The sequence below is a fragment of the Lipophrys pholis genome, assembly GCF_963383615.2.
Source record: "Lipophrys pholis genome assembly, chromosome: 6".
Taxonomy (NCBI): domain Eukaryota; kingdom Metazoa; phylum Chordata; class Actinopteri; order Blenniiformes; family Blenniidae; genus Lipophrys; species Lipophrys pholis.
The window spans coordinates 32,710,981-32,735,059 of record NC_137629.1 but is presented as its reverse complement, the minus strand read 5'-3'; the positions used below and the strand labels follow the sequence as shown (position 1 = coordinate 32,735,059).

The 24,079-nt window shown below is 45.2% G+C and overlaps 1 protein-coding gene across 1 annotated transcript; it reads left to right on the top strand.

The window, feature by feature from the left end:
- The first annotated feature begins 1,196 nt into the window (after window positions 1-1,196).
- On the top strand, window positions 1,197-23,937 carry nfkb1 (nuclear factor of kappa light polypeptide gene enhancer in B-cells 1). Its single transcript, XM_080466301.1, has 23 exons — window positions 1,197-1,461; window positions 3,085-3,128; window positions 3,872-3,953; window positions 8,551-8,591; window positions 8,761-8,859; window positions 13,932-14,083; window positions 14,210-14,373; window positions 14,771-14,929; window positions 17,142-17,246; window positions 18,922-19,013; window positions 19,193-19,331; window positions 19,470-19,622; window positions 19,727-19,843; window positions 20,012-20,240; window positions 20,361-20,475; window positions 20,642-20,843; window positions 20,924-21,093; window positions 21,247-21,349; window positions 21,422-21,543; window positions 21,613-21,682; window positions 21,818-21,981; window positions 22,080-22,194; window positions 22,305-23,937. The coding sequence occupies exons 2-23, from the start codon at window positions 3,090-3,092 to the stop codon at window positions 22,400-22,402; spliced, it is 2,730 nt and encodes a 909-aa protein (XP_080322427.1). The 5' UTR covers window positions 1,197-1,461; window positions 3,085-3,089; the 3' UTR covers window positions 22,403-23,937.
- The last annotated feature ends 142 nt before the right edge of the window (window positions 23,938-24,079 follow it).

Genomic DNA, 24,079 nt, shown 5'->3' with positions numbered 1-24,079 from the left:
CACTCCATTAACTTGCACTGTTATGCAGATGATACTCAAATCTATTTATCTATGAAACTTAAAGAAATGAGCTGTAATCTTCTGCTGCTGAACTCAGATAAAACAGAAGTTATTATATTTTGCCCAAAACATCTGGAGTAGAAAATACCTAAACATCTTGGTAACACTGGATAATATTACTTTGAGCTCCGGTACCACTGTGAGGAACCTGGGAGGTGCTTTGGAACAGGACTGATGCTTCAACTCCGGCATTAAACAAGTCAACAGGACGGCTTTTCTTCACCTGTAATGTCTCTGAAATGAGGAACATGTTGACTCAGAGCGACCTCACCATCCTACATCTCACATACCATAATGCCTAACTGTGTAATATCTAATTCACTGCAAATGATCATAGTTATGCAATAATTTAGTCTGTAACGACGGTGCAATTTAACGTTCGGCCACTTTCACTCCTATAATTTGTAAGGAGTCTTATTCTTTTTGCCATTTCTATGTTTAGTTAAGTTAAAGTTAGTTAAAAGTTTATATTATTTTCTGTACTAATTTTTGGAATGGAGTTTTATTTACTCTTTTTGCCATTCGATATCTAGCTAAGTTAAAGTTAGTTAAGAGTTTATATTATTTTATATTTTTTGTACTATATTTCGCTAGGAGTCTAATGAATTTTGCCACTTCTGTATTTAGTTAAGTTAAGGGGAATTACCTTTTTTCTCTAACTCATCTTTGTTATCCTCTGTGTGCTGCTTCTCTTCTATTAAGCTGCTGGAACTCAAAGAAGCGATAAATAGTCTAAAGTCTATATATATATATATATATATATATATATATATATATATATATATATATATATATATATATATATATATATATATATATATATATATATATAGTTGTTGTTTTTTTTACTGTGACATATGTCGCTGCTGTACTTTCTTGTTGAGTGTTTTTCTTATTCTGTTTTTTCATTTTCTTGTAAACTGCAGCTCCACAGAGTCACCTCATCTCACTGTGACTTTTTCTCCTGCAGTTTCAGTTTTGCTGTCAGAGTGTGACCTCTCGCTTTTTGTCTTCTCTCTGCAGATTTGTCGTCACGGGGAATTTCCAGTGGGGAAGGAAACGGAGCGGTGAGCGAACTTTATTATAACACACACAGTACACACACACACACACACACCATCTCTCTCTCTCTCACACACACTCTCCCTGCGGGACTGTTGTTCTCTCTCTCTCTCTTTCTCTCTCTGAGGTTTCAGACTTTCACCTGCTCGAGTCCCGGTGGTTCAATCGCCGGTGTGCGCTGCGCTGCTTTGCGCCGCGCGACGCGCCGTCGCTGCGTCATGACGCTCTCCAATTAAAGCGAGGCTGAAATGGAGCCACTGATTCAGCATGGCGAGATGATGTGACGGGACCGCTTGTCACCGCTCGGACTCTCTCTTCACACCTGACCCGCTCCACCAGGTACACCCACGCGAGGGCTCCACGCGCTTCGTGGCCGCGGACCTGACGGTCCGGCCGAGCCGCTGATCTCCCTGCCGTTTATCGTAACTTCGCCGCGACCCGTTACAACTCCGCGAGCTCGCTTTGTTGTGCTCCCCACTTCCTCATTAGCCAGGTAACGCTGAGACCGTCACGCCGAACTTCGTTGAAAATATGGGAACTTGGAGGTTTTATGTTGGCCCGCAGCCGCCTGCACGCGTCATTTCACCGTTAACGGTGGATTTGATACGTTCAACATCCACGGGTGATTTCGGCATGCGTGTGTTGAGCAAGAAGTTGGTAATATGGTCGTAGTGTTGACCTTTGTTGTCCTGCGCAGCTCACTGGTTCCTGGCGGCAGAACACGGTGCGGTTGTAGGTGAAATCCTAATAACATCAATGTTTTTATTTCTGGAAGCTGTTTATGTTGATTTTATGAAAGCCGGAGTGAAGAGTTTATCCCTTTCATGTGATGTGCATTCATCCATGTCATGTAACATGCGTGTTTTGCTGTTAAGTTAAGGATAGTGAGACTTGGACGTTCATTAAAGGGAGTTTGGTGCGACATTCTCCGCACACGGAACCCCGGGGCTAGCGCCTGGACAGCGGGGACAGGTAGCGGTTAGTCCCGGCGGGAGACAGCCGCGGTTAGGAGCCCAGAGCCGGGGAAGAGCTGCGGTTCCTCCGCTGCTGCAGAGGAGTTGTCCGATAAGAACAGTTTGTTTTGTGGCCGCTGCTTTAACCACACAGAAATAACAGTGGCGCTAATTAGCTGTTAGCTTTACAGCTAACTTAACTTCACAGGCGCGTTCATGAGCGACCGCAGCGGGAACGCGCAGTGTTGAGCGGCAACAAGTGAGAGAAAACAGAAATAAATGTTTAATACATTTTTGATTTCTAAGTGTTGAAATGAGACTTCAAGATATAAATAAATGTTTTCTATGATAAACAATTTTTTGGGTTTAAAATACTTTTTTTTTTTTTTTTTTTTTTTTTACTTTTAAAATGTTATTTATTTCTAAAGTTGACGTGAATAAAATTAGAAGCCATTAATTTATAAATCTGTGATTATGTAGTTGTTGATTAGAGGTTAAGGAAGTGAACTTAGCAGGTTCCCACTGCTGAGGGTCTCCAGGCTCAGCATGACCTCTGACCCCCAAGTTTAATTATAAAATGGTTATATTCATTGAAACCTCCAAGTGAATGAATAAAGTTTGCTTTCTTACAAATATTCAAACAAAAAAACAGTTTTAGATCTTGCCATGACAGAAATAACAAAAAAATTTGAGATATAATAGATATTTGATTTATTTATACTTGGCAGATGTTATCAAAGGTCTATAGATAATTAGAATAAAATGTAGCATGTATTATTTGATGTATTAAAACATTTTAATTGCATATTAATGTGCGTTATGCTCCACTGAATTTAGATAAATTAAATATGAATCCGTGCACATTGCTAAGTAATAAGGGCTATTAAAATTTTAATTAATAAGCAGCGAGTAGTTAAATATATAGAAACAATTGATTAGCACAAAACACAATAGGTGTTGTCTCTTATGGTTGCAGTGTGTAAATGAGCGCTTTGTTTTCATGTTGCAGACATCATGGCTGAAGACGACCCCTACCTTCACAACCCCAACCAGGTAAACTCAACTGTGCATCACAGAACTCGGGCTTGATGTTAAAAAAAATGTTTGACTTTAGCCGGATCTGTGAAGGCTTCAGAGCGAGTTAGTCAGCTGTACTACGAGGTACCTGATGGAGAACGTACCGCCATATAAATGGTAAAAATCTCAAAGGAAACATTGATTTTTTTTAAAAAGAATTAATAAATTGTTAGGAGTAATGGACACAACTATAGGAGAATAAAAAAAAATATACATTTCACTGTGTTTTGCACCAGAACGTTTCATTAAAAGTCTTTTTCTTGAAATTGGAGTAATTTTCAGTAGAAATTGTTTGTTTTTTGTTAAATTATTGCCCTTTTCATTACGCATACTCTGTGAAACACAACTTTTAAAGGTTATTATGGCACTATTTTACTGGTGGTGATCAAGTTGAATCGTTAACGTGAGAGTAAAATAACAGGCTGGAGTGAAATCGTCACATGTTTAGTGACTGGTGGTGATGTCGTTGGCTGCTTTGGAGGGAGGCGGGAGATGAAGGTCCAGGATGTGGCTCAGCTCCGAACTTTGTCAATACAGACGTTAACCTTGAGATTTCGTCCCTACAATATAAAAAATATAGGGAAAAAAACAAACATACTGTCCTTGAATGGAGCGTCGCATTGAAATCAGTATTTTGTTCACTAACTTCACATTAGTGTCTGTGTTCAGGTGTGTTTGTGCGTTTTTCACCCTGAAGCTTCATGTTTGTGTCCCGGCAGATTTTTGACAACATCATGATGGACCCGGCCTGGGATTTCACACACTTCCCAGTGATGTCTCAGTCCACGTCCCTGCGGACAGGTGAGACTCCTGCAGGAGTTCCTCTGCTTTCAGACCATCACAGCTTCTCCCTTCACCTTGTGCAGGGAGAGAATGGCGTCGTTTCTTTATCTATGGACATAAATCCTGAGCGCCGTGTTCGTATTCGGTCGTCTAATCGAACCGTCGCGCTTCACAATGTTTTTGTTAATGATCAGCTGCTGGGGTCGGTTGAACCGAGCTTGTGAAATCTGCCCGCTGGCATTTTTATTTTTCGTCCCTCTTGTTTCCTGATTCCTTTCTCGCAGCATCACACGGATTGCTTTTGACTCGTTCTAAATCGTCTGTGTGTTTGCATGCTGCGTGTGCACGCTAATGCTCGTTTAATCCATCTGAAATGTGACCGCACGCAAACTGAGATGATGACTTGAATTGACGTGTCGCCCAAATAAAGAGTGTAAATCCTCAACTCCAGAGTCTGGAACAGGAAGGGTTGTTTCTGACATGAATCGCGGTTGTGTGGTGGACTTTGAGTCGCAGCGACGTGTAGCACTGAAGCTCTTTGTTCGCGCCTGAAAGAGGACTTTGTTCGCTCTGCAGAGACGGTCCAATACTCTCTGAAACCTCCTCCAGGTGAGGGCAGATGCTGCGGCGCGAAAACGGCAGACGACATGAAACTCTGCTCCGGGTTTGGAAAACGAAGTGGGGGGGGGGAAACAAAACTGTAAAGTGAAAGAGGAGTTTCATGACGTGTGCAGAGTGGTGACTCTCACTTCCTCGTGTGTGTAGTTTCTCAGTTTTGTGTCTTTGTGGTTGCTCTGCATTGCTTTTCAGTGAATTATACTTCTTTGTACATGTAGTCAGTTTGTTGGTCACTTTAATTATTTTTCTTTTTTTTGTCACTTTCAGTGAGTTGGACGTCTTTCTGTCGTTTCTTTGGACTTGTTTACTTTTAATTTGCTGAATTCTTTGTGGGTTTTTCTTATTCTCAGTTTCCTGTCTTTAAAACATCCGTCTGATGCCCCGTTTACGCGACATTTCAAGTGAAAATGCATCATTCTTGAGTTTTAGAAAGGTTTCGCATTTACAAGACGACGGCGGAAACACTGAAAATGATGCAGTTGGCCTGCCAGGCCAGTAGTGGCCGCTGCTGCTCATTTTCGTAACAAAGCCACACACACACATATGCAATTTGACTTTATTTATTTAGCACCACATACAACACAGTCATTTCTAGGTGTTTTTAATAGAGAGAAACCCAACAAATCCACATGAGCAAGTAAAAGCAACGATGGAAAAGGAAAAACTCCTAAACAGGAAGAAACCTGCAGAACCAGACTCGGAGGTGGACTTTCTGCTATTCTGGCCGAGAACAATGAGCTCTAAACATCAATGCTGGGAGAACACGGACATTCTAGTGGACAGACCACCAAGTTGGATTGTTATTACAGTGACTGTCAAAATAAAACCACCAAGTTGGATTGTTATTACGGTGACTGTCAAAATAAAAGTACTAAGTCCCAGGAGAATCTGGACTGGGAGTCATGACACCACGGAGGAAACAATGTTTTTGTCGATCTACTGAGCATGTGCAGAAGAACTTATTTACTACAACCGTGGTTTGCATGCACTTTGGGGGGGAAAAAACTGCTTTTTGAAAACTGCCAGTTTCCATGGAGTGTTTTCAAAAGGTTCCGCCTTGGTAGGCCATTTTCAAAAAGTTGCATGTTCAGGGTCTCTGAGCACGGTTGCTGTGTAAGCAGTCACCCGAAACTCTACACATTTTCAAGGAAGAATGGTTAACACACTGAAGTCTCTCCTGTTTCTGGATCAGTTTCCCGATCGGACGTCTTTGAAAGTCATTTCTCTGGATATTACAGGAAAAACCATTAAAGTTTACACCAGGGACTTTTATTGTAGGAAGATGTTTTTTTTAAATTTTTGGTGGTTTCTAGCTGACATTTGTTTTTTTATAACAACTTGTGACTCTTTGTTTAGCTTGTATTGATCTGGGTTCTGTCTGGTAGAGCTCACGGTGGCGGCGTACGTCTGTTGGAGGTTTACCTGCAGGTTGCCGTGGCGACGGAGGGAGGATGTGGCTGCAGGATGCAGCACGAACCAGGACGAGGGTTTACTGCAGGTTTACTGCGAGCTTGGGCGTCTTGGTGTCCGGGTTCAGGTTCATGTGCAGGCAGAGCAAAGCAGGTCAGTCCATTAAAAGGACAAGTTCAGCTTTTATTCAGTGTCGTGTCTCTGGGATGTACGAGAGTCATTTAGTCACGGAAGAAAGAAGTTCTCCTGTTTGGAGACGGTTAATCTCTTCTTGCTTTGTCGTGAGAGACCTTCATGAACAGTTTGTTGCGAGGATCAGCTGCGAACAACCAGCAGACATAAAGCAGGAAGTGATGATTAAAGCCTCATCATGTCCACCTGAAGCTTTTAGATGAGTCCAAGGACAACAGCTTGAGTCTGAGCTTTATTTCTGTCCACAGCACATCAGTCGTGTTTGTGATTTGCACCAAAGCTGTTCTTTCTCACCACACTAAGCTACAATTCAATAGTTTCTGTTTCAGGTGATTAATCACATATTAATTACAGTGTTCCTACTTGTTTTCTGGGATCTCAGGGTTTTGGACTGAGGCCACTTTTACATGTACTCGGGTATTTGAAAAAACTGATATTTCTCTGTCTGGGCCTCACATTTACACATAAACCAGCTACGACTCGCCACAAACAAAGAATCCTGAAAACTCTGGCCACGGTGGAGATCTGGATAATTTCTGTCTCTATTTTTTTGAAATGGTGTTTTTTCCAGGATTCTGATTGGCTACCATGGCTTCATGCTTCTCGCTACACTGCCCCCTACAGGTTTGGCTGCTCATAGCAGCTCTGAAGCAGGTGGACATGCAGGTCTGTGTCGATAAAGATTTTTTTATAAATGTAGAGGGGGTGAAAAAAACGTTTTTATAAAAACCCAGGTACATGTGAACGTGGCCCGAGAACCTATGAAACGAGGACTAAACTGCAGTATTTTCATGTTTGTGGAAAGTTTTAAGTCAAAGCGTTGGGACTAGTTAATTTTTTTTTTTGTCAAGATCTGTGCTCGTTGTGGACTTGTTCTGCAGTCTAGTTTCATATCTTGTAGTTGGACTTGTTTCAGCTCCTAGTTCACCTCCCTGAGGTGCTCCATGCTTCAGGCAGCTGTGTGAACTTACCAAACCTACCAGAGTATTCAGTTTGATCTGTTTGGATGGCGTTCTTCTGAATTTTGTGAATGTTTTATTTTGTCCTCTGTATGACTTTTGATTGTCCCGAACTTGTTCTCTTCCTGGTTTTTGACTCTTGTTGGACTTGTTTTGTGTCAAGCTCATCAGAAATCAGGACAGCTGTTCTGAATTAACACTCCATCATAATGTGGACTGTATTTGTTGGACTGGATCCTGACCGGATGGTTTCCTTCAGATCGGCTCAGATGCACCATATTTTCTGGACTATTGGTGCCCGTTCACGTTTGACGTTAACATGTGTTTCGGGTGATCAGATCAGAAGTGTTGAGCTCTAGTGTGAACCGTCACCAAAAGCGTTGCCACTCGGGCCACTTCCCGAGGTGGCCGGGGACGCTTCTCCTCCGCCTCCTCCTCCCGTGTAAAGGCCAATTCGTTCTCCAGAAGAAGCAGAAGTCTGCGACGGGGCTGAGCGTGGCGTGTTTACTCAGTGCCGTGTGCGCACACGCTCCAGCTAATGGCTGTCAGTCATGTTTAGCATGTAGCCTCACTACTGTGTGAGGCCCATTAGCATGTAGCACGTATCAACGTTACCCGATGCACCTGAATGCATCACCTGGGCCTGCCAAGCGGCTGCCGTGCTTTAGACCAAAACAGGCGCTGCTTGATGACATCACCAACATGCGCTTTTGCGATAAGCCGGTATGGGGAAAAAATCTCTAATGTTCATATCGTTTGTACCGCCCACTCTGGTTATGAAGTCACTCTAGAAACATCTGTTGTTCTTGGTGTGCTGAGATAAATCCAAAGCTTTTGTCTGAGGACAGAATCCCTGAGCGCTGAGGCCTTTCAGCAGACTGACGTAGAGGAAGTTAAACAATCTGAACTCGAGTGAAGTGCAAGAAACGCACGCCCACAACACACGTTAATGTCCAGTGGAAACGGGCCCTATGTCACGTCTGAGTGAAATTCATCCTGGAGAAGGAAAAAAAAAACAAACCTAAGTCTCTCTGTGGCGTGTCGGAACATTTATTGTCCATGTGGACATGCAAGTGTTGATAGTCCAGGTCCTTCTGCTGCTGATCCAGAATCTTCTGGGAACCTGTTCCTCTGCTTTTCTCCAGTCACTCATAAGTTTCTCTCACACCCTTTCCGTTTTCTATTTTTACTTTGAATTCTTTTTGGGCACGTTCTTCTTGCTCTGCCAGTTATATACAGCAGTGATGAAGGTTTTCCTGTGGTACGGTACCAGCTTTCTTTTGTCAAACAGTGACTACTAGAGGACACATGTGGTATGAACTATGTATTTATTCAATGTGTATAAATCGTGTCTTAATGTAAGTCAGCAGCTAAACGATGAGGATAAAAAAGGTGAAAGTTGGAGTACCAAATTTTATACTCTTGTCTTGTTTCAGTGGATGGACCCTTCCTGCAGATCCTGGAGCAGCCCAAGCAGGTAACCCTCACCTGTCCTGTAGCAGTGTCAAACGCTTCTTTAATTTGTCATGTGTACAATAAACAGAACAACATTTTGAACTCTTCTCTGAGGTTTCCTGCTGCTTCTGGTTAGTTTCTGCTCTCCATCTCTTCATCGTCGATGATCTCTCTGTCTCTCTGTGCTCCAGCGTGGATTCAGGTTCAGGTACGGCTGCGAGGGTCCGTCTCATGGGGGTCTGCCCGGAGCCTCCAGCGAGAAGAACAGGAAGACCTACCCCACCATCAAGGTAACCAAATCAAACGCGCCCAAATGACACATTCTCTCAAAATCTACATGAAAAATGAGTTCTGTCAATGTGGAGACGTTTCCTGAAATAAAGTAAAACATCTAAAACCACAAACTGCTGAGTCATGGAAGCAAATGTGGTTCTGAAGAACTGAAAACACTTTGAAGGAAAAATGAACAGGTAGATAATAGAACTTAAAGGGCCGCTCTTTTTCTTAGTTGAAGTCACACTCGCAGTGATACTTTTGAGTTTCTGAAATAAAAATATGGTTAGTAAAAAATAAATTGGAATCTAGTTACTGACGGTGTTCCAGGTAATATTTAGATCTGGTAGATTTTTTTTTTTTTTTTTTTTTTGTGCGTTTTGGTCTAATACCTGGAGATTTGGAGCTGTGAGAGAAATCTGACTTCTTCTCTGGAATAAATGACCGAGGCCAGATCACAACACCGCCACCTAGTGGCCAAAGAAAGAAAGACCTTCAATTCTTCAGTAAATTCAGCAAATTTTTTAACTTTTACACAAACTGAGGTTTAAGGGGACAAATTAAAAAGGCAAATTTTACTGCAATGATTCCCCCAAAACATGTATTGCATGTACATTTTTCTTCTTTTCCTTGTGCGAGAGGGTTTGGTGTAGGAGGGGAGCGTGCACACACACACACACACACACACACACACACACACACAGCTGAAAGTTTCCAGCTTCAGCTGCTCTCTGGTTCGGCCTCTGAAGCTCCCACATGTTCCGACCAAACCAGAGACGGCGGGAAATCCCCAGATTCCTGCTGCTGCGTCTTTTGTTTCACAAGCTTCACTTTTTCTGTCCCGTGGATTTAGAAAACATGATTACTGAGGTCCAGAGTTTTACACTCGTCTTCAGAGAACAGAGGAGGTGGTTAATGGCACCATGTGGTTGCGAACATGATCCGGTTTTGTTTGTTTACATGGAAAAACCATGTGTTGGCTTCTACGATAAAGCGGGTTGTTTGCAGGTTAGGCAGAGTGTTGCCTTCATGGTCCGGTTCAGCGTAGGAATTCCTCTGCTGCTCAGAGCTGCCCTCTCCTCGACACACTAGAGCTAAAGGTTTTGGATTTTCCGGCTGTAGCTGAGAGGACATTTGTCCTCCACGCTTATTCTGCTGTTTCCATGGTAACGGCTGACCTGCTCCACACGGCACCGGTTAAAAATGTAATGGAAGAGCACATGATGTAATAATAAATCTACAAGACTTTTTCATTCCACCGTGAAATAACTGGTGTTTTGTAATCTGCTGCATTTTGTCGTAAACAGTTTCACATTTTAGTGATTAAAACAAAAGTCTAAAAGCTCCTATATGATGTTTTAAGGGTAATAATGTATCTTGAACATACATTGCAAAGTCACGGGGGAAAATAAAGACCTAGAAAGAGTTAACTTTTTGATTTTTGTGGGTTTTTTTTGTGGCATCACTAATGAGCGTCATCCTGATTGTGTGTGCAGCAGCGCTGTGTCCAAGTCTAAATGAGTACAGGCGTATTATTCCTGCTGGAAAGCATAGAAGGAAAGTTTTTATGATGCGTGTTGGTTTTTAATGAAGACGTTCTTCCTGGCTGGTGGTTGCATAATAAAGCATTTTCCTCAGTGTCATAACCTCTGTAATATGTGGACATTTGGTGCAAGAGAATGTAACTACATCCTCAATTCAATTATCACAGAATGCAGCATGTTGTTATAGAATATGGATGTTGTTATAAGTCGGTTATGAATCATTCATAAGCTCAAGAAGCCAGTAAATCCCAAACTGTGTGTGTGTGTGTGTGTGTTGTTTAGTGATTTGAAGGGTTTGTGTTCTGGGATCTGGGTCTTTTTGTCTGTCTTGGTTTGGACGTTGTAGATGAGTGAGTGTCTTGTTGTTTGTGTGTGGGAGCGGCACCCTGGGGAACCCCCCCCCCCCCGGTACAACCTGTGGGACGATCATACAGACTCTTAATCACTTTCGTCTCACTATCTGTGGTATCTCTTTTGTTCTCGATCACCTTTAATTCTTTTTTTAGGTTCTGGCTCGATTGTTTTGGCGTCTAAATATAGAAAACAGGAGTTTCCCTAAAACAGCAGCGCCTCTAAAATGGGCTATAAATATTCCAGCGTCAGCGCGACTTCAGTCTCGTTTTTCTTAATCATTGTAAATAGATTCGTTCAAATACCAGCAGTTATTCAGCTGCGAGCTGAAGCAGCCTTTAGAATTCATTGAAAATGAAGAAATTCGGTGTGAAGTATGTGAAAGTAGTTGGCGAACTGCCGTCTCCCTCAATAAATACGTTGGTTTTTTTTTTAGTTACTATCGCACTAAACTCCTGTTCAGTAATGAGAAAGCTTAAAAACACTAATAGTTAACGGTTTTCCTCGTGAGGCACCATTTTATTAAAAAGCAAACGGGTTAGTTTTGCCCTACTGATGCCGTGTTGTTGCAACAGTAAAGAACGAAATGTAAAAACGGCTTTAGCGTCGTAACCGCACGTGTTTTGGACACATCCTGCAAGTTGCGAGCAGCTCTGACGACTGCTGGATAGTTTGACATGTGACCTTTCGCCTCATTTATAAAACGTGAGAGGTTCGGAGGGTTTTTTTTTTCATTTTTCCTCTGATCTTTTCTGTATTTGAGTTCGACTGGTTTTTTCTCTTCAATCTGCCCACGTGTGAAACCTCACCGCTCACTTCTGCTTGTTTTTCTCACATAAGTTGAGTTTTGTGAAGAATCTTGTGCTGGCCCGGACCTGTCCGAGGAGTGTGTGTGTGTGTGTGTGTGTGTACACCACACACACACACACACACGCAGCATGGTGTTTCATGTCTTTTGGGAATTTCCTCGCCCACGTGTAATTACAAGGAAGTGGAGTTGCGTCACGATCAGGAAAGGTGTTGATTTTCTCCTCTGTAGAAGAAAGCTGCTTCCACAGGTGTAAAATGTGTGCGAGCGCCCACTCTGACCCAGAAACTCAGACACGCTTAACGTGTTTAACACTTTCTCTTTTGTGGGCCGCGTCTGATTCAGAGCTGGAAAAACGCTGGTCCGGTGTAAACGTACATGTTTCTCGTGAATTGTCACGGGTCCACTTCACCTGACTCGGCGGCTTCAATCTGGAGGACATTATGAAAACAAACAAAAAAAAAAACCCTGAGATGTTCCACCAGACGGACCGACGTCATTAGTTCACCTCAGTGCTGACACACAGTTCTGATTGTTCTTCCCCCAAAAATCTAGAGTTTGAGTTTAATAGGCGACTGTAATGTGTGAGGGTGTGTTTCTCCTGTGATGGTCCTCCGACCTGCTCAGTTACATGACACACATTATTGCGTTCAAATTGTTTCTAATTGAATATTCATTGCTTATAATGTGACGGACAGGATAACCTTGATCCTGACGCTCCGTATGAAGAACACGTCGACCAGAGTGTCAAACACCTTTTGGTTCAATAGCCACATTTTGGTACCATTAAACCTTCCAGGTGTTCCCACTGAACACCGCGGTCGTTCATCAGTGTTGATGATCTTTACACGCTGCAGTCGTCTCCTGATCGGGTGAACAAAAGTTCCATATGGTGGATTTTACTCACTTTAATCAGAGTATAATATAGCTACAGATTCTATTTAAAGACATCATCCTTCATTTAGGATCTTTTAATGTACATGCTTGTTCATAAGAGGATGAATAAAGCGTCTCCCCAACAGTCGGATCTGTCCCATAAACACACATTAAAGGTGAAAATAATAATCACAAGAACTTCAGTTTGAGGTCGAAGCTCGATATGGAGAGACTGAAGGAGCAGTGATGTCATAAAAAGATAATTAACGTGAAATTCACATGTTGGTTTGTACAAATTATGTTTTCTTTCCTTGCCTGTTTGTATGAGACCAAGTGTCACCCTGAAGGTTTGACCCCCCCCCCCCCCCCGGGGTGAGGTGTCGGGGGTTCAGTGCAGGTGTCGGTGCAGCCGTGCTGTGAGGATTCAAACGGTCTGGAGACGCTTCCTGTTCAGGATGAGTGCATGTTGGGTGTACTATACGCAGACCCGGTCAGGAAACCGTCGACCGACGACACTCGCTGTGCTTCTAGGAACTGAGCCGGAGTGCTGGGAAGAGGAAGTGGGCTTGTGTTTATTTACTGCCGCGTTTTGTGCATCGGCTCGGCCTGCAGAAACAGGAACCAAGAGATCTCCTCATCTGATCGTCTTCGATTTCCTCCTGTGAATAAATATAAAAATGGTGATCTGACATGAGGATGATGTGAAGAGAGAGTCTGACGGGCGCCGTAAAGGGCGACTGCAAATACAAAAAGTAAATTGCATATTGAGAAAAAAAGTTTCAATACGACCACAGTCACATCCCATGACTCGAAATATGAAACCGAGTAAAATATCAGACTGGCTTTTAAAAGCCAATTATTTAGTGATGCTCAATGACTGAAAATGAACTGAAAGAGAAATGCAAGAGGAACATTCAAGGAATAAAAAATTTCAGCAGCAATGCTTTATTAAGACTGTTCAATGTATTAAAGTGAACACATTTTGACTAATGAACATATAAAGAACACAAAGTGTTAGACTCCTGCTCCGGTCCATCCTGTCCTGTTCACAAACAAACGGCTGAGAGCAAAAAAAAAAAGAGAGAGAAATTGTCAGTTTGAAGAGAAAACTCATGTAAAGATGGCAAAGTGTCTCCTAGTAGAAACAACAGGAACTAAAAAAAAAAAAAAAGACATGAAGTCTGTAAAAATGCACAATGGCAAATCTTTGCGTCTAACCCGAGACGCAAAGAGCCCAGGACGGACGTGTAGAAGACCATACGACACTACGTCCTACAAAAATGTCACAAAGGATAAAACGATCTTGGTAAAAGTGGAGAAGAAGTGAGATGAAATGAACCGAATGGGGAAAATGTGCAACTCCAGTAGGACTCAACAGACCACAAAGGGAAACGGGACTACAAATGCATGGAGAGAAAAACGACTATATAAATAAATGGTCTTCTTCTTGGTGTGATCTTTGGATGGTCTGCCGTCACACACCCTGTGGATGTGTGTGTGTGTGTTTCAGATCTGTAACTACCAGGGACAAGCTCGGGTGGTGGTCCAGCTGGTGACGGCGCTCACCGCCCACCCTCAGCTGCACGCTCACAGTCTGGTGGGAAAGCAGTGCGATAAAGGCATCTGCATCGTGGACGTCCAGTCCAAAGACGCCACCATCAGGTCTGACACACACACACACACACACACACACACACACACACACACACACACACACACACACACACACACACTTCAGCAAGAAGAAACGTGGGCGAACTGCCATTTGTGACCGTTGGTTTGTGGCAGCTTTCCGAATCTGGGTATCCTCCACGTGACGAAGAAGAACGTGGCGAAGATTCTGGAGGAGCGGATGATGGAGGCCTTCAGGATGGGATACAACTGTGGAGTGTCCATCCATACAGACGTCGACGCCCAGCAGGGCGAAGTCCGACTCCCAAGAGAGCTGAGTGGTGAGTGCCAGTCTCCACTCGGCATGGTGTTAGGACGAGTCCACAACGGTATTTGGACGGTGTCCTTGCCCCCTCTAAAGGACGTACGCCATCACCCCCCCCCCCCCCTCTAAAGGACTTTATAGGGGGCGAGGACGTACGTCCTTTAGAGGAGGTGTGGACGTTGGGAGTCATTGGAAAGCCCTTCAAAGTGGAGGTGGGAGAGTCTTTGGAGTTTTTAGAGATTGAAGACCATCGTTGTCCTCACTCAGAATAGTCCAATCCTCATGAAGCCAGGATTGTGTTTGGACAGTCTTGAAGTAAAGACGGTCTTCAGAAAGATGTGATGGTCTCGGGAGACCAGTCTTTCCCAACCTGCTTTCTGTCTTGAGTGTTCCTGGTGCCTCTGTGTCTTCAGACCATCAGCGCAGTGTGATCAGCAGTGCGGCGTCCCTTCAGGCGAAAGAGATGGACCTCAGCGTGGTCCGCCTCATGTTCACGGCCTTTCTGCCCGACAGCGACGGAGGTTTCTCCAGACGACTGGAGCCTGTGGTGTCGGAGCCGATCTACGACAGCAGTGAGTCCAAACTTTATTTAACCTGTTGGAGTAACTGTCCCCCCTTTTAGATGGTATTTGGCAGATTATTCCAAGTTTAGGTAATCTGAATGGGAGATGTTTAGTGCCGACTCGGAACATTTAAGTCTAAACTATCGTCTACAGGTACTTTGAACTTAAGTCCACAGAGTTGAGTTGGACTGAAAAGGTTCTTAAAAACCTTTAACGGATTTCCCAGGACGCTGGGGAAGTGACTTCCTGTTAAATCGCTCTAATCCAGGAGTGTCAAACTAATTTTATTTCAGGGGCCATACAGCCCAAGTTCATCTTGAGGAGGCTGAACTCGTAAAACGGTGCCACCATAACCTTTTAAAATTAGGTTTTGTGGAAAAAAAGGACATTTTCATCAAGTATACTCAAAGAAATCACTTAAAAGTTTTACAACAGAAAACGACACTAATCTGGACGTAAGGCCAATTTTAATGAAACCTTTTGGTACAAAATGCAGTGAAACGCCCTGAAAACCTCCTATGGCTGTTGCATTCTGGGTATTGACGGCTTGGCTTCGGGGCCGGTCTGATAGCAACAAGGTTGCCGGCGTTCATGGCAGCGTTGCCAGTTTTGGCTCGGGTGCTTTATGTTTGACTCCCCTGATGTAATCACAACAAGAGCTCAACATTTCTCTGTCGTCTTTCGATTTTAACACGAACGCAGTAAAAAAAGCCCAGCGCGGTTGTTTGTGCTGCAGCAGTCGCTCCTCTCAGGGTGTGGTGAAGCTCGTCGTGACGTGGTTTCGTTTCCCTCTTCTTCCTACTTCCGGCAGTTTCTCTACGCTGCAGCTTCCTCTGTTGTACTTTCACTTTACCAGCACAGCTACTGGACATCGGGCTGACGCTCCACATTCTCAGTCGGTTTAGGAGTCGGCCTTTATTGTATTACTTTAGATTTTACAAATCAAATGTTTTTATACAGGCTGTGGTTCCAGGGGGTGTGGAGGTATTCTAACTCAACCAAACCACCAAGAAAATTAAAAAAAACCTCAAAAAGCTTTCTTTGAAATTTGTACAGGAAGTCATCACCTGGAATTTACACTTTTCCTTGTTAGGATGAATATTGTTGTTGGACTCGGTTGAAACTGGCCTGAAAATCTGGAGTTTGAAAGTGTTTTTCTTTTTTTCATTTGGACTCTTAGTCCAAACCAGAATCGCCCACAAGGGGGCGCACCCCAAAACAGCAGATTTTGATTGTGCTCGTGTGTTGTTAGCACAGGAGGCTAATAACATAAAGCCACCTCGGTTATAATTAGCAGTTAACGGCTAGCTGCTAGGAGGACTAGTATAAACTTTGAACCCCGCGTGATTTACAAATGTGCTCTGTGGCGTGGCTGTTTCTAGACGGCTCCACAATCGGTTCTTTTTCATGTGAGCAAAGGCTCGCTAGGCTATCGCTAGGCTATCGCTAGGCTATCGCCAGGCTATCGCCATCAATCAACGTGTGCTAAACAGCCGTGCAGGATGAAAAGGATCAGAATGGGCTCGCTGATTTTTAATAAAAAAAAATTCCAAATAAATTTGGACGGGATGTGTGAGAATACCAGGTGATGAGTCCTTAAACAAATTCCTGAGACCAGAGCTGAGATGTTGGTGATGCTGCCAAGAAACCTAGCAAACTAGCTTCAGCCTCAAAGCCATGCGGTCAGGTGGAGTTTGTAATATTACCCAGAATGCAACGGCTATATACGTTGGGTTTTATTCCGGCATTCAGCACTGTGGTCCAGGTTTCATTAAAATTGGCTTTAAGTCACAATCGCTTCAATCACAGTCGCTTTCCATCGTAATCGTTTGGTTATTGTGAAAAGATGGACATTTCCATCACGTACACTCTGAAACGACAAAGAAAAACAAACTTAATATTTAAATTCAAAGGATATTTTGACACTGTTTTTACCGGTTCGGCTGCATGTGGTCCCTGAACTGAAATGTGTTTGGGTCAACGTGAGACTCTCAATCAGGAATGTCAAACAAGCAGAAAGGAAGAATCAGAAAAAAACTTTATTAATCCCTGAGAGAATTTCTCGTTCCTGCCGACATCTCCATCAGTCTCTCAACTCCTCAACGGGACAATGACTGACACTCAGGGGCTCGGGGAGAACATGCAGACTCCTCACAGAAAGGAACCAGTTATAAAGAAACTACCAAACATTGGATTTGATTTAGTCATCATGTTTCCTCAGAGGCTCCGAACGCCTCCAACCTGAAGATCGTGAGGATGGATCGGACCGCCGGCTGCGTGACTGGAGGAGAGGAGGTCTACCTGCTCTGTGACAAAGTGCAGAAAGGTGAGGCACGTTTCTCAAACTCATTAATGGTGCTTTTCCACGAGTTCCTCCTCAGCCTTACTGGACTTGACTCTACCCGCTATTGACACTTTCCCACTGCGTGTTAGTCCTACCAGTTACTTTCATGGTACCTGCTCAGCCCAGGTTCCCAGCGAGCGAAGGCGAGTAGACAATGTGACGTTGGCAGACGGCAGCAGCTGATTGGCCGGCGCATCACGACACAGATAAGTCAGGAGTGCGTCTGTTCAGCCGCCATTTTTTAAAACTCGATCGTAACAAAAACGCTCACAGAAATAGACGCACCAAAGTAAACCCTGTGGAGCAGCGACGATGTGCAGCTGTCTTTTGTCTGGTGGTCGACCAGAGGATTCAGCGACCAGAGGATTCAGCGACCCGCTACGAGAATCAGGAGGTCGCAGAGCCATGGTGTTTTGGATTAACTGGTTTCCCTGTTAACTGGTGACCGGCTTCCTCCAGCGTCCCTGGTGAACGCCGTTTAACCACATTTCCATTAAAGTGTCGTAGCGTTTGTTTGTCTGAGTTTAACGGCTGCTGGCAGAAGTCACCAGTTACCAGGGGCACCATTGAAACCGAAACACCGGTCAGTGAAGCACCATCGTAACAATCCACATTTTGTAATATTATAAAAAATATTTAAAATGATATACCATTTAATTTATTATTTGAGCTGATATCTACTGCAGGTAGTGATTACTTGTACATGACGGGGAAAAGCCCAGGTGACTCCGGCCACGCCGCGGTAGAACTATATTGTACTGGTAGAGTGGAGTAAGGCTGAGTAGGAGCCAGTAGAAAAGCACCACAAGTGAAGCCAAACCAGTAAAATTCAAACGGGTGACATTGGACTTTAATGTTTGTCATTTCATCTCTCTGCTCAGAGCTTTTTGTGTCGGTCGTGTTTCTGATTCAAAGGTTCCTAATGTGACTGAGCAGATTCTCCTGATCAAAGTTTCCTGGTTGAAGCCGTTTCAGAGTTTTGTTGTCCAGGAGGAAGTGGCGTTTCAGGGGATTTCCCTCCGATATGTAAATCAGTCGGCAGGAGGAAGCACATTCACTCTGAGTGAGGAGGAAGTGATCCACTCCTCCTTTTCTTCTTTTCTTTCTTTCTCCTCCTCCTTTGTTTTTTCTTCTTCACCAGCTTTTAATTCATTAATTTTCGCTCTTCCTTCTCCTCCGCCGCCTCTTATTTTTTTTGCTTCTTTTCCTACAATTGAGCCTCTTCTTCATCATCCTCCTCTCTTGGTCCTTACAAGGTGGAGCCACTCACACATCAGACAGTGTGAGGCTCACAGCCACTAGTGAGTGTATCACTGTCTGAAGACAGAAACCCTCGAACTGTTCTCTTCAGATCAGTGGTGTCTGTTTCCACAGATCATGTGCAGCGCAGTTTAATATAAATGAAGCCTGGAGCAGCAAAGAGAGAATAACCTGGAAATGAATATCCTGGAAGTCTGTTGGACCCCCGGTTGATCCAGTTTTGTCCTGCGGGCCACATGTTTGACAGCTTTTAATTAGAAGTAGACCGTAAACTGTTTATTGATAAACTAACAAGACGCCCGCGACACGGCGTCGCCCAAACCTGAAGCAGTGATCACGTTTAAACCTTCCAGAGGTGTTGTGAGACACCCAGCTGAGTGATGCAGTGTGTTTTCAGACGACATCCAGGTGCGGTTCTACGAGGAGGACGACTCGGGCTTGACCTGGGAGGCTCTGGGAGATTTCTCCCCCACAGACGTCCACAGACAGGTCAGTACCAGGAGTTTGGACCGTGGACACCCTCAGTATGAGCGTCGGTTTGTCGTAGAGGAACGCAGCAGTTCAGTCAGAATCGGTGTGGTGACAGGAAATCGGAGACGGCATCATTGCAGCACGACTTGTATGTGTGATGGCGGCCTAGTGGTGATGACATGTTGTCATGACAACAGTTCGCCATCGTCTTCAAGACTCCAAAGTATCGAGACCAGAACCTCCAGAAGCCGACGTCTGTGTTTGTTCAGCTGAAGAGGAAGTCCGACAACGAGACCAGCGAGCCCAAACCCTTCACCTACCACCCTCAGATCATAGGTAGGTCACATGACTCCACCCTCTGATCGTAGTAGGTCACATGACTCCACCCTCTGATCGTAGTAGGTCACATGACTCCTCGGGATCGTACGTCTCGCGGTCGTCTCCACCAGTCGTCATGATGTTTGTTGTGCTCAGACAAAGAGGAGGTACAGAGGAAACGACAGAAGACGTTGCCAAACTTCCAGGACTTCAGCGGCCATGGAGGAGGAGGTCTGTACCGAGGGGGAGGAGGAGGAGGTCCAGCTGCAGGAGGAGGAGGAGGAGGAGGAGGTGGAGGAGGAGGAGGAGGTACATTCAAAGAAACGTAAAAACTTTGCATCATTATTACGTTGCCGTTTCCTTTAGACTTTATCAGCAGCAGCTGATAGATTTGAGTCTGATTCCTCCTGCAGGATACTACCAGGGCTTCACTACCTACAGCTATGGAGCAGGAGGAGGAGGAGGAGGAGGAGGAGGGTTCTCCACAGGGTACTCAGCTGGTCTGGGAGGTGGAGGAGGCATCAAACACTGTAAGTACTGCAGACTGGTGACGACAAACATTTATTGTCCTTATTTAAAAGTTGTCAGGATTGTTTCCGTCATGAAGAGAAAGTTCTCATGGCTCCGTCTTTAGTCTCGCCGCAGAGTAAATAAGACTCATCGGCAAACTAAAGTCAAGCTTTTGTTTCTGGTTGAAGCGTCTGAGAGTGACGGTGATCCAGACGACGACTCGGGGTCAGAGGCTGCTGCCCAGCCAGGAGGCCCCGAGGCTGGGGAGGGCACGGTGGAGCCAGAGGACAGAAATCTGGTCCAGGACACCAGCAGACAGTTTGAGGCTCTTTTTCAGTACTCGGTCACAGGTGACTCGGCATACCTGCTGGCTCCACAGCGCCGCCTGATGGCAGCGCAGGACGAAGATGGAGACACGTCAGTATACACACACACACACACACACACACACACACTGCGACTGTATCTCTGCTTGTCTCGTATTTTCGGCATGATTTTTTATTAATAATCTGTTGACTAATTGCCCCCCCCCCCCAGTGGGCTCCATCTGGCTGTTCTCCACAGCCAGCAGGAGGCGCTGAAGAGTCTGACTCAGGTGGTCTCTGTTCTACCTGGAGAGGAAGTGCTCAACATGAGGAACCATCTGTACCAGGTACACACACACACACACACACACACACACACACACACACACACACACACACACACACACACACACACACACACACACACACACAGTGAAATATTATAACCTGAGAAAAAAATTGTTTTTAATGAGAGGATTTTTTCTTTTTTTTAAATTAAACTGTATTTCCCAGACTCCTTTGCACCTGGCAGTCATCACGCGGCAGATGGAGGCGGCTGCAGCGCTGCTATTGGCCGGCGCCGACCCCACGCTGACTGATCGCCATGGCAACACGGCGCTCCACCTGGCGTCGCAGCAGGAGGGAGGAGAGATGGTGAAGCTTCTCCTGCAACATGACGAGATGAGAGAGGAGCTGGAACGCACAAACACAGCAGGTACACACACACACACACACACACACACGACCCAGAATCACAGTAGTTGTGTGTTCATCGGTGTGTTTCCCTGACGACAGGTCTGTGTGCGATCCACCTGGCCGTGCTGGCCAATCAGCTGTCTTCTCTTAGGGAGCTCCTGGAGGGCGGGGCTAACGTGGAGGCTCAGGAGCACAGCTGTGGGCGGAGCGCCCTGCACCTCGCCACGGAGACCGACAACGTGTCGCTGGCTGGGTGTCTGCTGCTGGAGGTACACACACACACACACACACACACACACACACACACACACACACACACACACACACACACACACACACACACACACAGATCAACACTGATTGTTTTCCTGCACAATGAATTTAACAGGGTTTAATCTCGTGAGGCGTCTGTCTGTTGCCAGGGAAACGCCCAGGTGGACTGCTGCACCTTCAACGGCTCCACGCCGCTACACATCGCCGCAGGACGGGGCTCCATCAAACTCACCGCCCTCCTCATGGCCGCAGGTCCGTGACCTCCTTCTCTCTGCTCCTCGTCGTCAGTCAAGCCGCCCTCGCCGTTAACCCTGTTGTTTCCAGGCGCAGACCCTCTGAGGGAGAACTGTGAGCCGCTCTTCTTCAGAGAGGAGGAGGAGGAGCTGGAGGAGGATGAAGGCTACATCCCAGGAAGCACTCCTGTCAGTATGGCTGCCACTGCAGAGGTATGGCGCCAGAGACTCTGAGTGTGTGAGTGTGTGTGTGTGTGTCTCTCATTCTGCGTGTGTTCGCAGGTGTTGGACCTTCTACACGGTAAAGATTACGAACCAAAAACTCCTCACAGAGCCTTCGTCCCTCCTCAAGGTGCGCTTCATTTCTGCACCTTAGCCTTTTTGTGACCATGAACCTGAAATGTGCTGCACATTACAGTTGTGAGTAATGTGTGTGTGTGTGTGTGTCTGTGTGTCTGTGTGTGTGTGTGTGTGTGTGTGTGTGTAGGCGACCTGATGAGTCTGGAAGTGGAGGTGAAGCAGGCCATGTGTTGTTCTCTGGAGAGTGAAGGATTCTGGGAAAGTCTGGCTCACAGTTTGGGACTGGGGATCCTCAACACGGCGTTCAGACTGAGTCCGTCACCCGCCAAGACCCTGCTGGACAGCTACGAGGTCTCACACACACACACACACACACACACTTTTTTTTCTTTTTTAATGTGTTAATTTGTGTTAATTTTCTTCTGCTTCGTGACCTTTTGACCCTGCAGGTCTCCGGTGGGACGATCTGCGACCTGCTGGCTGCTCTGAGGTCGATGGGAGACAGTAAAGCACTGAGTGTCCTGGAGGAGGCGCTGTGTCACAGACCCAACACTCAGACGAGCGGTGAGAGACACACACACACACACACACACACGCACACACACACACACACACACACAGACTCTCTCTCTGTCAGGAGGTGGTCCTAATGTTGTGGCTCTCCTCTCCTGCAGACGAGTGTCCGCTCAGCGCTCAGGTCCAGGACCTGAAGTTGGACGTCGGGAACGAGAGCGGGGTCTGTGACAGCGGGGTGGAGCTCTCCACCGCTTGACCACACACACACACACACACACACACACACACACACTTCTGCAGCTGGCCTCGAGGGATCGATCTCTCCTCGCTGTCGGTTTCAGGACGGAATATTTCTCCTTCAGACTTTTGTATCGGGAATCTTTTTGTGTGAAAACTGAAATGAACTTTTGCCTAAAACGCGTCGCGTTGATGCTTTTAGCGAACTCTGTTTTTAAGCGTTTATCTCAATCAGTGTAAAGGAATAACTCGGCCAACATGTGAAGCTCTGACCTCCTCAGCGGGGGTCCGGGGGGTACGGGGGGGGGGGGGGGGGGGGGGGGGGGGGTCGGTGCTGGTGCTGGTGCTCAATCCACTGAAGTGACTGTAAAGTGTGAGTGGAGGAGCTGCTGCTGAGGATCACAGTGAACACGAGGCCGCCGACTGAAACCTGAACACGTTTCACTCTATTTATCCACAGGAACTTTTCTGTCCGTCATTTTAACTAAATTTTTTTAATTTTTTTTAAAAAAGACAATCTGACCGTTTTCACAGCTGCATGTTTTTAATAACGTGGAAGTAACAAATTACTGTAATCCAGCAGCATCTATCATATTATCCATTTTTAAAGAGCTCATATTGTGTTAAATCCACTTCCTAGAGGTTTTCCAGCAGTACTACTCGTCCCCATACCTGGACTGACGTCCCAGAAGTGAAGACAGTCTGTCCTCTCTCTCCCTGGCTTGTTTCAGGTTTTAAAAAGTGTGTTGCTCCAAGCAGCCAATCAGAAATCAAACCCTATATAGTGTCATCGGGGGTTTAGCCAATCCCAATCAAGGTAGGCCCTCCCTTTGACTCCTCCCACAATTAGGCAGCTCTGCTCTGGCACATGGCACCACGAGAGGAAGTACTTCCTCCTCTTCCCAAGATGGGCATGTGTGGGCGGAGTCAGTCCAGCTCACACAGACACAGCAGATTCTGAATGCAGCTCCTATGATCCAATATTCAAATGGAGGAAAATCAAGGAGGAGCTAGAAACTTAGAATACTGAAGGTTTCTGGACCGACCAGACCAGGAGGAGGAGATGAACAGGAGGAGGAGGAGGTGAACAGGAGGTGAACAGGAGAACTTTAAAATGCTCTGGAACTACGATACTGTGTACGTCCACAATGTGAACGAATATTCAAACCTTTTATTTTGTATGTCTGTAGCCAACAAGTTTCTACTTTTCGGCAGTGACAATTCCTGCATTTTAGTTTCTGTTTCATTCACCTAAATGCTGCTCTTAAAAATCTGTTCCAAGAAAAACACAGATCAGACTTCTTAGTGGGAGCGCCACCTTCAGGTCAGCAGCAGCTCCTCTCCACCGCTTGTTTTCAGGTTTTAGTTTTTTTTTTTTATTCGTTTTCAGCTCGTCTGTCCGACCCGACACAAGGAATTGTGGGTAAAGTAGCAGAGAGCTGCTCCTCCTGCTCGTGTCCCACACTGTATTTAACTGCACTGTACAGTTCAACTCTAGCTCTTAACTGGTTCTACTCACTTTTTTTTTTTTTTTTTAAATAAAATGTTTTTCTACTTAATTATTTTGAGGTTTGTGTCTGTTTGCTTCCCCGCAGCTGGGAAAGTCCCAGTTGGAGCGTTTGCTGGGAGGAGGAGGAGGAGGAGGTTCGTGAGTCGTAATGTAAACACACACCAGTTTGTTTTAAATGTTCAGAAT